General features: G+C 55.4%; 1 protein-coding gene across 1 annotated transcript in view; it reads right to left on the bottom strand.

The window, feature by feature from the left end:
* The window catches only part of LOC103623320 (ankyrin repeat and fibronectin type-III domain-containing protein 1), a 194,293-nt gene that overhangs the window by 168,406 nt on the left and 11,740 nt on the right, over positions 1-14,147 (bottom strand). The window contains exon 2 of the mRNA XM_017745682.1: positions 4,698-4,891. Coding sequence (XP_017601171.1) covers positions 4,698-4,891 — 194 coding nt within the window. The remainder of the gene's footprint in view (positions 1-4,697; positions 4,892-14,147) is intronic.

Raw genomic sequence — 14,147 nt, 5'->3', positions numbered from 1 at the left:
GCAGAGGGTGCCCAGAGCAGCTGGGGTTGCCCCTGGATCCCTGGCAGTGTCCCAGGCCAGGCTGGACCTTGGGGCTGGGAGCAGCCTGGGCTAGTGGAAGGTGTCCCTGCCCGTGGCAGGGGGTGGCACTGGATGATCTTGAAGGTCCCTTCCAACCCAAACCCAAACCATTCCAAGAAAGAGGCAACCCAGAGCACAGCACTCTGAGCATCATGTAGATTTTTCCTCCCCTACTTTCAATTTAATAAGCTGCTGCTGCTGCTCTCCAAATGTCACCTCACACAACACAGGAACCGCTGTTTGAAAGCTGTGATTATTCCATGCACAAACACGTCAATCGGAGGCAGATCCAGGCTGCCATTGTGAGATAGCATCGCTCTGGAGCGCGGCAGGAAACACCGACCCAGGAGACGCAGGGGACACGCAGGGAAATCACGCCTGGGAGGAGGAATCCGCCACCCTGCTCACCTGAGCTGGCCCAGCCACTGCCTGTGCCACCCTGTGTCCTCGAGACTGTCCCCTCCCAGCCCCACAGCTCACCCAACACAGCCCCCACTGCTCTGCTGCCCTGAGCAAGGGAGGGCCAAGGCCGTGTGCTGAATGAGGGAAAGGACCCACCCGCTGTACCCACCTCTCTGTGCAGGACATCTCACCCAAGGACGAGGAGCTGGGTTTCAAATCCCACAGAGCAGCTGGGCCACATCTGGTCTCACTGATCCCAGGTCCCCAAGGATTTTGCTGCTTTTGGTCTCGTCTACAGGAGCTGCGTTCTCCAGCGCAGGCCAGGAGCTGTGCCAGAGGCAGCTGCTCCCTGGCCGGCCCAAGGGGTGATCCTCACCAAACTGGGTCCTTCCTCCCTGCGCACAGGGAGACACCACAGGAGGCAGCCTGGACCTTGTCTACCCCAAAAAGCTTCTCTACCTGCTGAAGGAGCTTGTCCTCATTGCTACCAAACAAGTAAATCAATGATCAAGCCCAGAATGGTCAGAAGGGGAAGATAAGAAGTCAGAGAATCACAGACTGGTTTGGGTTGGAAGGGAACTAAAAGCTCATCCCATTCCAACCCCTGCCACAGACAGGGATGGCACTCACTAGATCAGGTTGCTCAGGGTCCCACCCAACCTGGAGAGGAAATGCCAGGGATGGGAGCAAGCCCACAGACCGGAGGCCAACGATCCTCATGGTCTTGTGTCTTGGAGCTGCTCACCCCTCTGCCACTCAGAGCTGTGCCCTCAACATCAGCACCTCTGGAAGATCTTCTGACCATCTCCTTGGGCTTGACAATAACAATTCCTGCAAAGCCTTTCTCCTTTCTGAATTTGAAGTGTTGGGGAGGAGACGCAAGGATGGAGGGGACAGCAAGGACAGAGACCCGCTGCCTCTCCAGTACACTCTCTGCAAGTAGAAGAAAAATTAATTCCAGGTCCTGGTCTAAGCTCAAATCCAGCTGCTTCCTTCTGGCTTCTTTCTTTTCCTCCCACAGGCACAATTCCCAATAAACTCACCCCAACCATGCTACGAGTTAGCTTCTTCCCAGCTCCACAGCGGGGCATGGAGCCAGTTCCCAAAGAGCTCTGCATGCTGCCTGTCAGACAAGGGAGACTGGAGGCAGGGAAGTGCTCCAGACTGCTCTGCTCCTTCCAGGTGCAAGAGGAGGGAACTGCAAGGGACCAGGCCTGTGAACCATGCAGTGACTTTCTGTGCAGGCTGCAGCTGAGGGCTGCAGGTGGTCAAAGGCTGAGAAGAAGCCCCTGCCTGCTGTAGAAGGAAGAGGAGAGGGAGCAAAGGAGAGCTTTTCCTCAGTCGCACTCCTAAATCTTCACAGGGAAGAAGGGATGAGAAGCAACAGGCAGCTCATTTCCCTGTGCCACCAGCACGTGTGAGACCTCCTGGCAGAGTGCAGCGTGACACCCAAGGGATAATGGCTTGGACAGGGCAGGCACTGTCCCTGTTCAATCAAGCTCCATTTGTGCTCGTTTTCCCCTCCCTACATTCAGGGCTTGTAGCCATAAGGATTTGGGGTTAATCCTGGAGCAGCTCCAGCAAGGGGTTGAAGGATATAGGATGGAGAGGAAGAGCTCATAGCCTGTCCCAGCTGACCACACCAGCACTGTCATGGGTGACCTGCAGGGGAAAAACAAAACCAGACCAGCAGGAAACCTGCTCACCAGCCCAGCCAGTTCCTGAGCTCATGGAATGAGGTGGAAGGTTGTTTTGAAGGGAAAGAAGGGGTCTGGGGGGCTCAGCAGCCACAGGCCCAGCTCTTCTCCCCATCTTCAGGACCCCAGTTCCCCACCAGGTGCCTTGGTGTCCTCACAAGGACCTGCAGAGGAGCAGTGCACAGGAAAACCTCCTGTGACCTCCCATCAAGTGGGACACAAAGGAAAAGGCTGAGGAACACGTCCCAGTGGTCAGATGAGGATGTCACATCTCACCCATGATGAAGATAATCACTTCTGCCAACTTGCTTGGTGATTCCTCTGCTCGTGGCCCCCAAAACAGCAGCGAGCCAGAGTGCAGCTCCTCCCCAGAGAACCGAGAACTCTCCCTGAAGATGAGCTCATCACATCTCCCATGGACAGCCCTGCTCCTGCCATGTCCCTGTGCATGAGCCTCCTCCTGAGCTGGTTTTGGTCATGTGTCCCCCACCTTGAACGGGGAGTGCTGGTGCCTGCTCACAGCAAATTCATCATTTCTTTAAGGAAAGGACCTTATCAGAGAATGATGGAATGGTTTGGGTTGGAAAGGCCCTTAAAGCTCATCTCATCCCCCCGCTGCCATGGGCAGGGACACCTTCCACTGTCCCAGGCTGCTCCAAGCCCTGTCCAACCTGGCCTTGGACACTGCCAGGGATCCAGGGGCAGCCACAGCTGCTCTGGGCAAGTTGTCCCAACTTCTCTCCCTCCTGATACCCAGGAGCCCAGCTCTTATTCACAAATCCTTATGGGAATCCTGCATTCCTCATCAGCATCCCAGGGCTCATTAACCTGCAGCACCACGTGCTGCTCCACTCCCATCGTGCTGTCCACACATTCCACCCTGCCAGCAGTGCCATCTCTTCTTTTTTTCCTCCAGGATAGCATCCTGATAGCCTTCATCAGTAACTAATTAGCAGTTCCTAACTGAGCCAGGAAAAGAACCTGGGAGAATCTGGACAGAAAACAACACACTCATTCATCCACTGCTCTGGCTGTGGAGGGAGCCTTCCAGTCTCCAAGGGTTTTCCTACTCCTTCTCCTCTTGGCATCCTCAGACCCTTCCAGCCATGAGTGAAGTAAGATCTTAAACACTTCCTATGTGCACTCAGAGCTCTCCTGACTCCCACAGCGCACGGGATGTGCTCCAGGATGGCTGTTCCATGGAGCACGAGCCTGGCTGCACTCCCAGCACAGCAGGTGCCTGCAGCAGAAGATGAGGTGTTTGCAGTGGGTCTGACTCACCCTGCACCATCACCCCACGGTCTTACAGCAGCCTCCCACCACCTCCCTTCACCTCCAGCACAGCTCCCTGGAAGCACCAACAGACCAGCTGGGGACCTGTGGGTGGGGAAGGGAGCCCTGCCTGCCATGTCCTTTGTGGTGGAGGCTACACAGCTTTCCCACAGGTTTCCTCCCATCCCAAGACCCACTCTAACAATTGGATGGGCTGAAGGAAGACCTGCAGGTCCCACACATGGAAGCAGCGGCTCGGGTGCTGCAGGACACCCAGGAGCTCTGTCACGCCGGGAGCGGCAGGACGGGCTCAGCGATGTGCAAAGATCCGCTCTGTGCACAACTTTTGGGAGAATTAGTAGCACCAGGAAATGAAATGCAGCCTGCAAAGCATCAAAATTAATCCAGGGTTTGGACAGCTGCTCTGCTGGGCAACACAGGGATCTGACTGTGAGAGGGATAATTTTAAAAAACCATAAAGATAAAAAAGTCCAAGGGTGCTGTTCGAAGGGAGCTGTTTCATAAGGATTTTATTCAGCACCGGACTGTCAGCCCTGGCTTTCAGGCCTTATCTTTGTTTCAGTGTTAATAATCCCCTTTCCCATCACTTTTATAGTCCCAGTGTGATTCTGCTGGCACCAAAAGCACTGAAACGCTTTGGCCATCAGCAGCTTTGCCAATAAACTTGCTCAGAGCAGCTGGCCCAGCCACATTAGTATTTCATCAGGATCAGCATGAGTAGAAGAACACGATAAAAATCCTCCGGGCTGGCCCAAAGGCTAACACACAGTGCTAGGCTGGGAGCATTTGCAGATCTCCAAGGCCAGGGCTGTGGGGAGAGCTCAGGGATGATGCTCCTGCCACTGCTCCTGGTAGAGACCAGCTCCAAGTGCCCTGAAGCTGCTTCGTGACATAGAAAAGAGGCACCTGGGCCTGTTGCACTGGCCAAGGAGCCCCCAGGGTGGTATCTCACCCCAGCACCCACAGGCAGAAGGCTCCGAGCATCACCTCCCCACCTTGGGTGGCTTCCAACAACCAACTCTTCTTTTTCACCAGCATAATATGAAGGACGGGAAGGTTTAAATATGAAGCTTAAAGAAAGACTCAGCCAGGGGCAAAAGCCCCAAAAGTTCCCCAAGAAGGGCTGTTTTGAGAGCAGAAGAAACCCTGCAGAGGCTGGAGTTGGACTTGCGCCCCTGGAGAAGCAGGACAGCTTTGCTGGGGTGCTGTAGACACAGAGGGGTGGGGGCTCACCCCGACACTCACCGGCAGACGGGACCGTGCAGCCTTTCTGGTGCTCAGGGGCCGAGTGCTTCTTGTAGGGCTTCTGCTCCGGCATCTCGTCCCTGTAGGCTGCGGGCTCGAGCAGGGGCAGCCGGCTCAGCACCGGCGACTGCGGGATGCTGGGCAGCGTCCGCGACTTGCCCAGGAGCGGCCGCTGCAGCTTTCTGTCCAGAGACCTGCAGGGACAGAACGCAGGGCACGGGCTGTCAGCAGGCGGGAGGGCCCTTCAGGGAATCACGGAATTGTTCAGGTTGCAAAAGCCCTCTAAGATCAGTAAGTCCGGCCATTACCCCAGCACAAAACCATGTCCCTAAGTGCCACATCCACAGGTCTTTTCAACACTTCCAGGAATGGTGACTCTACCACTGCCCTGGGCAGCCTGTTCCAATACCCAAACACCTTCTCCATGAAGAAATTTTCCCCAAGATCCAATCTAAACCTCCCCTAACAGCACAGCTTGAGGCTGTTTCTCCTTGTCCTGTTCCCTGGCAGCAGAGCCCGACCCCCCCGGCTGCTCCCTCCTGTCAGGGACTTGTGCAGAGCCACAAGGTCCCCCCTGAGCCTCCTTTGCTCCAGGCTGAGCCCCTTTCCCAGCTCCCTCAGCTGCTCCTGGTGCTCCAGCCCCTTCCCCAGCTCTGTTCCCTTCTCTGGAGAGGCTCCATTCCCTCAGTGTCTTTCTTGCTGTGAGAACCCCAGAACTGACCCCAGGACTGGAGGTGCCTCAGCAGTGCCCAGCACAGGGGATGGTCACTGCCCTGGGCCTGCTGGTACAAGCCAGGTGTCACTGGCCTCTTGCCCACCTGGGCACACCTGGCTCAGCACCACACTGCACCCTCTGTTAGTAAAGCTGCTGCTGTGCCAGGGAAGCCTTCTCCCCTGGCCAGGCACTGTAATTAGGATTTGCATCTTGAGCTGCAAGGCACAACCAGCACAAAAAGAATTCAAGCCCCCAGCCCACCTCAAAACTCCCAGATAATCTGAATTAACCAAATAAAGAAACCAGGTGGTTCAAGACTGAAGGGATAAAAATTTCCTTTGAGACAGTGAAATCCCCATTAAACATCATCCACAACAGCAGAAAGGGATTTGCGGTAGAAAACAGGTCACTGGACAGGTACTAGGGAAGGCCCAGACTCCAGAAAGCCACACTCACACAGCAGGGACTGCAGAGGTCCCCAGGGTGCCACAGAACATGTAGAACATAAGGTCTCTGCGAGGTCCAAACTCAACCGAGTTTGATGATGGGGCTCCAGCTCTGCAGGGGTGGCCAGGACCCACACCCATCCATGTGTCAGCATGACCAGGCGCTGCCACCTCTCTGCAAAGCCCACAGGCAGCCCAGGCCTGCAGGGGCAGGGGAGCAGGTCCCCCTCCTCCTGCTCCAACCCAGAGCCAAGGCATGGTCCTCAGGTGCCTGCCTCAGGGATGTCACTGGCCCAGGCCATGCTCCAGGGCTCCCAGAAATGCAATAAAAAGGAGCAGAGCCTGTCGCTGCTGTCCGCAGGGACGGCGCGAAGAACGACACACAAGTCCAGGATAAGTGGGATTATTTAATTCATTTCAGACTCGTTTATATAGCATTATTCGCAAAAGCGGTGTAACATACCATCCACCATGCACCTCCCAGAGTGAGTGGCTGAATGCTACAATGTCTATTTCAAAATATTTTCTTCAGTGTGGAAAACAAGACTATGCATAACAAGTTTGCACCTGTGAGATAAAGTCTTGGTTTACAAAACCCTCTTCACTGTTGACAGCTAGCTTGCCTGAGAAAGGAGACTCTCACAAGCAGCTGTAAAATATAGGAAAATTTCTCTGCCAGCCTTTTCAGCATCTACAAGAGCCCAGCACTGTAGTGGGGTGTCCTGTGCTGAGGGTCACCCCAAGGCTGTCCCTTGTCCCCTGCTTTCACAGAACCCAGAGCTGAGCCCGAACGAGTTCCCCAACACAGCCCAAGGGGCTGTTCCAAAATCGTAGGACCACAGAATGCTTTGGGTTAGAAAGGACCTTAAAGATTACATTCCAAGCCCCTGCCATGGGCAAATCTCATAATGATTGGTACAGATACTTCAAATTTCCATCTCAAATTCAATTCTTCACTGCTTATGCTCATTTGTTCTAGTGCCAATATTAACCTTTCGCTTAAATAATTATCGTCCCTCTACGGTGTTTGCTCCCATGATTAATTTCCGTTATAATGAAGTCCCAGCCCCTTTCTGCCTGCATTTTTCAAGCCTGATTAACACAAGTTTTTTCAGTCTCCTCTCACAAAATTAGCTTTCGTTTCCCCATGGATGTTTTCACACCCCTCACTGCCCTCCCTCTTATGGACTCAGCATTCTCCACCTGTCCTGGAGCATCACAGAATCCCAGGGTGGTTTGGGTTGGGAGGGACCTTAAAGCCCATCTCATTCCACCCCTGCCATGGGCAGGGACACCTTCCACTAGCCCAGGCTGCTCCAAGCCCCAATGTCCAGCCTGGCCTTGGACACTGCCAGGGATCCAGGGGCAGCCCCAGCTGCTCTGGGCACCCTGTGCCAGGGCCTGCCCACCCTCCCAGGGAACAATTCCTTCCCAATATCCCATCCAGCCCTGCCCTCTGGCACTGGGAAGCCATTCCCTGTGGCCTGTCCCTCCATCCTTTGTCCCTTCTCCCTCTGCAGCTCTCCTGGAGCCCCTTTAGGCCCTGCAAGGGGCTCTGAGGTGTCCCTGGAGCCTTCTCCTCTCCAGGTGAACACCCCCAGCTCTCCCAGCCTGGCTGCAGAGCAGAGGGGCTCCAGCCCTGTGATCATGCAGACCTGAGCTCCTGGTGCAGACAGCAGGGCAACCCCTCTGCCTCCCTGCACCTTTCACCACTAAATTTTATCCTATTTCACACTCCAGTGCTCAGGGTCACACAGGCAGAGTCTATCACGCCAAAGCTCCTGACCCTCGGTGCCCGCCTGTCACTGCGATGTTTGTCACCGCGGCTCTTCACTCCCATTCCGAACGCGGCAGCAGCTCCCAAGTGGTGCCAGTCTGATGTCACTCAGGAGAGCAGACACAGGGCCAGAGCAGTGCCACAGCGCCGTGCAGCCACCTCCCAGGGTCGGTCACACCAACCCCTGGGGCACACGGCCGCGGGGAGCAGCTGGGGCAGAGGGCAGGACCGGGCACCCCCTGCCAGCCTGACAGGCACCTCCCTCAGAGCAGCGGTGGGAAGCACACTTTGACACGAGGTCAGCAGTTTATTGCTATAAATCAATCACATTCTCTCTCAATTCCCAGGTGCTGCTGCTTGGCTGCACTCCGGGGGTGGGGCAGGGACAGCAGTGCCCCAGGCCTGGAGCAGCAGTGCCACAGCCGTGCCAGGCGCTCAGCACCATCCTGCCCACCCCAGGCCCCGTGCTTCAGTGGGATCAGCATGGAAACAAGCTGTGCCAAGAGATACAAAGCCAGAATTAGCATCCCAAGCAGTTTCCATCCCAGCAGAACATTTGTACCTCTCATCGTAACATATTTCACTGGCACAAGGCAACAGGGACAGAGCTTAACACATCGCTGTGCTGCATAAATGAGTTCAAAACATTCCTTTTTCTGTGCATGTAAATCCCAGGATACCTGTGTACAGCTCCATCACCTGCAGAACCCCATTAGCATTTTAGTGCTCCTGTTCCTTTTGTGCTCACAGGGCCACTCACAAGAGTCACATGGGGAGAAAAACAGAAGAATTCACTCTGTTAGAGAAGCAATTTTCAAGCTGTATATCTTCAGGCAGCAATTAATATTGTCAGAAAGAGCAAAGCAACTGGAAACCTGTTTAGCTCTAAAATGTGAACTCAAATTCCCAAGCACAATCCAGCTCCATGGATTTACTGTCCCACCTGTCATTGTTGAACCACAGCTGGCACATAAGTACCACACAGCACCTCGTTTCATCCCAACCCCCCGGTGGGGTGGGGAGGAGAACCAGGAAAAGGTGAAACCCAGGTGCTGAGGTAATAATTGAAATACAGTTGGTGGTGGTGTTTATTATTATTATTGTTGTTATTGTAATGAAAATGGAGATGAGAAAAAGAGAGAGAGGAATCACATCCCAGATAGACAAGTGGTGCCCAATACAGTTTCTCACCACCCAAAAAGCCCAGCCTGTTCCACAGCAGCAATAAGCCTCTCCTGGCCAACCCCCCCGGTTTCCACACTGGGCATGCCATTCCATGGTCTGGAATATCCCTCTGGCCAGTTTGGATCAGCTGTCCTGGCTGTGATCCCTCCCAGTCCTTGTCACCTCCTGGCTGGCAGAGCATGGGAAATGGAGAAGTCCTTGACTCAGGGAGAGCATTTCCCAGCAACAACCAAAGCACCAGTGTGTTATCAACACTGTTCTCATCCTAAATCCAAAACACAGCCCTGGACCAGCTATGGGAAGAAAATTAACTCTATCCCAGCCCAAACCAGAGCTGTGTGCACAGCTCCAGAAACCTCAGCAGCCACTGCCAGGCGGGACCTGACAGCACTGGGAAGTCACATTGCATCTCCGTCTGCTTCCCAAGCAGGCGTCCCAGCTGGGTGCTATCAAGGATGCCACATCCCATTAGCAAGGACCCCGATGGAGTGTAAAGCTCAATTAGAAAAGCCATCATCGATGCTTTTACAGCCTATATTTAGCTGCCGTTCGCATTTGGGTAGGGAGGAGAGCACATAATCAAGTCATGACAGGGGTGGAAGAATCCTCCTGGCTGGGTGTGAGAGCTCAGGCAGGAGCCCAGTGACAGCTCCATCACTGCCAGTCCGCAGCCAGATGGGGAACTGGGGGAACATCAGCAGGGCCAGGTCCCTGCCCCCAGCTCTGGGACAGCCATGGGGCAGGAGGGACCGTGCCAGGCAGGGTGCGAGGCTGCTCCAGCTCCCCCATCCCCGCCACAGCCCCTGACCCAGCAACGCGGCAGGAAAAGAAGCGGAACTCATCTCCAAAGCTGTGCTGTGTCCAGCACCTTCCCCACAGTGATGTCCTTCTCCAACCCCAGGAAAGAGAGGGGAAGGGCTCACACAGCAGGGAGGGAGAGAGAGAGAAAAGGTTAATGCAAATAAAAAGCCAGCTCCTGCAGCCAGCTCCTGCAAACTGCACACACCTCCAACCTCCCAGCTGGTTTCTGTGTGGGAAAAGCTGCTCTCCGGAGGGCACTTCCAGCCCAACCCAGGGAGCATGGAGTCTGCAGCTTCCCAGGGCAGGATGGGGGAGTCACCACAGCAGCCCCAGCAGAACCCCAGCAGCACCAGAGAGAGCAGCAGGAGGGGAAAATAACCCTAAACCCACTGCTCTCACGATCCAAAATGGACCCCAATAAGCCTCACTGATTTGTATTATCTGCCCAGGAACTAAGCAAGGAAACCTCCTGCACGTGTCCTGGAAATGCCCGAGGATGGTGACCCTCCAGAGGTGTCCCATTCCTGGGAATAGGGAAGCCTTCATCCTGCCACAGCCCCCAGTCCCAGCAGCTCTGACACAAACCTGAGCAGCCGCTGTGCTAATCCCCTCGCAGAGACAGGCTGCTGGTGGAACACAGCAAGGAGAGGAGGAGGTTACTCTGGGGAGGAAGGCTAAGGAGGGAAAGGGGCAGAGCAGCAGGGCAGCAGCTCCTCCAGACCTCGCCCTCCTGCTCCAGAGCTCTGGCTTGGTGGTGGCCACATGCCCTGTAAGGAACATGTGAGGCCACTTCCAAGCTCCAATGGGGACAACACGTGTCCCAGAGAGCTCACAGCCCCAAAATTCAAACCAAAAATAGACAGAGAAGACAAAGGGCTGCTTCGGAGGGGGCTCCTCTACCTCCTCAGTCAATTAATTCCCTAAATCTACCGAGCAGAGGAAGTTGATAAAGCAGAAGGTTTGGGGAAGAACAGCTGAATGTGGTACAGGCTGAGAGGGTGCCAGGGAGAGGGACCAGGAGAGCCCAGTTATTGCAGAGGGACACCGCTCCCAGATCTTCCTAGCCCGTGGCTGCTCCAGCCTGTAACTCACTTCTCAGCCCACTCCTCCAAGGAGGTGTAACTTAGCAACCTGACCTTAAAAACTCGGCAAGGGTTCCAGCTGGATTCGGGAAAATGAGAGATGCATCCAAGCCAGGAGGAGCCATTACCCAGCAAATCCCCTCTCCAAGCGGGGCGTGGGGAGGGGGAGCACCTCCAGCACAGCCTGAGCCCCATGGCAGTGCAAACAATGAAACAATGACTGCAGAATGCAAACAAACCAACAAAACACCCATATCCCTTCCTGACACAGCTTGTGGAGGTGCAGCTGGGTGTAAGGTGACAGAGGCAAGGTGAGAACACAGGTCCCAAAGGGCTGACAGCTGCAAAGGCAAACAAGGGTGTTAAACAGCCAGGGCAGGAGGAGCAGTGCATCCAGATCTGGGCCCTCAGCACAAGATGGATGTGGGACTGCTGGAACAAGGCCAGGAGACACCATAAAGGTGCTCGGAGGGCTGGAGCCCCTCTGCTCTGGAGCCAGGCTGGGAGAGCTGGGGGTGTTCACCTGGAGAGGAGAAGGCTCCAGGGACACCTCAGAGCCCCTTGCAGGGCCTAAAGGGGCTCCAGGAGAGCTGCAGAGGGACTTTGGAGTGGCAGGCCAAGGAGGAATGGCTTCCCACTGTCAGAGGGCAGGGCTGGATGGGATATTGGGAAGGAATTGTTCCCTGGGAGGGTGGGCAGGCCCTGGCACAGGGTGCCCAGAGCAGCTGGGGCTGCCCCTGGATCCCTGGCAGTGTCCAAGGCCAGGCTGGACATTGGGGCTTGGAGCAGCCTGGGCTAGTGGAAGGTGTCCCTGCCCATGGCAGGGGGTGGAATGGGATGAGTTTAAGGTTCCTTCCAACCCAAACCCTTCTGGGATTCTGTGAGATTTCCCCAGAGCTCCACAGCACAGGATTCATCCTGTCCTGCCCTGGTGCCTCACCCCACTTTGTGCCCCTGCCCGGGGCAGACACAGAACTTGCTGCCAGGCCAGCCCAGCTCCCAGAGCCCAAGGCAAGGCACGAGTGTGTCTCTGACACCCCAGAAGCGCAGGGTGCTCACCGGGTGTGAGCTCTGCTGTGAGTCACGGGGCTGAGCAGAGATCTGAGCCAGGATCTTCTCCATCCCCATCCCGACAGCAGCAGGAGACAGGCCAACATCTACCTGCAGCTGGTTTCTGCAAAGGGGCTCTGCAGGAGAAGGCAGCAGCGGGAGGAGAGGGGAAGCACAGGAGGCTGCTGTGCCTCAGAAGCTGTTTCTGGACAGAAGCAGCAGCTCCTGGGATGTGGTTCCGTGCAGTCCAACGCCCACAGCAGCGGCAGGACCCCATGGAGGGCAGGGAATGCAGTTTAAGGGGATCACACAGCACTGGTGAAGCCTAGGGAAGGAGGGTGAGAGGAAGAAATCAACTGGTAACACACACAGTAGCCTTGGAAACCAAAGCCCAAGGATTTTGGCAGAGCAGAGCCTTCGCAGGGCATCCTCACCTGTTCAAATCACCAGCTGCTCTGCAAACCTTATCAGCTGTGAGCAAACCCCTGAGTCACTGGCACTATTTCCAGTGACCCTGTGGATCACAAAGCCAGAGAAAATCACTGAGAAATCTTCCCTTCGCATTCAAAAAACACCCAAACAAAACACCTTCCTTTCTGGCTGGCCAGAGTTCGTGTGTGAAGAGTGGAAAAGGAGAGCTGAAACAGAGCATCTTTCATCTGACTGTGAGACAGCTCCAAAGCAAAACAAAACCCAAAACAGCATTCAGCGTGCAAGTTCAGAAAATGAAAAAACCAACGTGTGAAGCTATAAAAATACCTTCCCAGGCTCAGCTGTGAGCTGGTAAATACCACGATTCCCACCAGCTGGCTTCCAAAACCTTCTTCTCCTGCCACCTCTCCGACTTGCAGAGCATCTCTGCAGCAGGGCCATCGCCTGAGCGCTGCACTGAACACCACTGGCATCCAGGGAATAATTGCTCCTGTCCCTACAAACTGCATTTTGATTCGGAGGGGTGTGGGAGGGCAGGACAGGAGGTCACACCCCCCTTGTACTGAGGGCAGCCCTCAGCATTTCAGAGCTGCCTGAAGAAGGACTCAGCACCATTTCCCCCTAGGAGCCCCCTGTGCCCGAAGCCCAGCCCTGCTCCCAGCACCCAGGAGGTTGGGAGCCAAGTACCAAACTGCCCTGAAAAGGGCCAGAAGTGCTTTTTGTGGCAGATGCTGCCTGAAAAGCCCTGAGTGCTCGGGTGTGTGACAGCCGGTGTCACACCAGCCCCTGCCCACAGCCTCTCTCCCACAAGGTATTTACCCAGTGCTAAAGACCTGCTGCTGCTACTCACCCCTGGCACCACAACACCATCCTGGCACTCCGAGCTGGGCAAAGCCATCCCCAGGGAAACGAGGTGAAAAAACACAAACCCTTCACGTCAGCACTCCCAAACTATGCACTGTGGCTGTGTTTTGCAGCAACGCCTCCATTTCACCATTCACTGGAATCCAATTGTTGAACGGATAAGGAAATACACTGGAGCCAGACACTGCCATTCATTCATTCAAAAGTATGCTGGTTCCTTTGTTAAAAGAACCTTTTTTTCCAGCTCTGTTGCAGGCAGTGAATGACAACCCCATCCAGGGGCATGCTCCCCTCACCCCCCAGCCCAGGAGCACCCCACAGGGTCCTTGCAGGTGGTCACCCTGCCCTCTCTGTCATGCTCTGTCCCTGTGGTGCCACCAGACCATCCCCTCCACAGCCCGCAGGAGAGAGGAGCCCTGCACACTCCCTGCCCACCTGCTGCCCTGGTCACCCCCCATTAACAGGGGCAGAGCAGGGACCAGGAGCTTGGGAAGGCTCTGGCAGAGCCCAGACCTGCTGGAGCTGCACCTGCACAACAAAAAGTCCAAAGACAAAAATTCCCCAGGGCCAGGGAAAGAAACAGGAACATTCATGGAACACGAACATTTATCCTGCTCACGGAGTTCTCTCTGATAAATGGGGAGAGATGGCAGACAAAGGTGAAATGAATCCCAGCACGACAGTGGAGCAGACGAGCATCCTCCCCCCCGGCAGCTCCAGAGCGTGACCTGCATCCTCAGGGACCAGTGTGGTGACTGACCCAGGGTCCCTGTGCTTGTTGCCAGGCTACGCCATCCAGATGAAGCAGAGAGGATGGCCAAAGGCATCTGGGATGCTCCATGAGAGGCTCAGGGATCGCTCTCCAGAAGGAATAGGTCTGAGGCTTACAAAGAAGGGTGTTTGAGACGCAGAACGAAGCTCCCAAGCTAAAGATCTTGCACGCTGAAAGTCAGCTCACAAGCAGGACGTGACCCCCAGGGACGCAGCAGCGCCTGGCCAGCCCCGAGGCAGGAGAACGCAGCAATGGGCAGAGAAAGGGGCCCCGAGCAGAGCAGGGCAGGCAGGAACAGCTCTGGCTGTGGATGGCAGAGCCCCGGT

This window comes from Corvus brachyrhynchos, unplaced genomic scaffold (genome assembly GCF_000691975.1).
Source record: "Corvus brachyrhynchos isolate BGI_N302 unplaced genomic scaffold, ASM69197v1 scaffold369, whole genome shotgun sequence".
Taxonomy (NCBI): domain Eukaryota; kingdom Metazoa; phylum Chordata; class Aves; order Passeriformes; family Corvidae; genus Corvus; species Corvus brachyrhynchos.
This window is presented reverse-complemented; position numbering and strand designations above follow the sequence as displayed.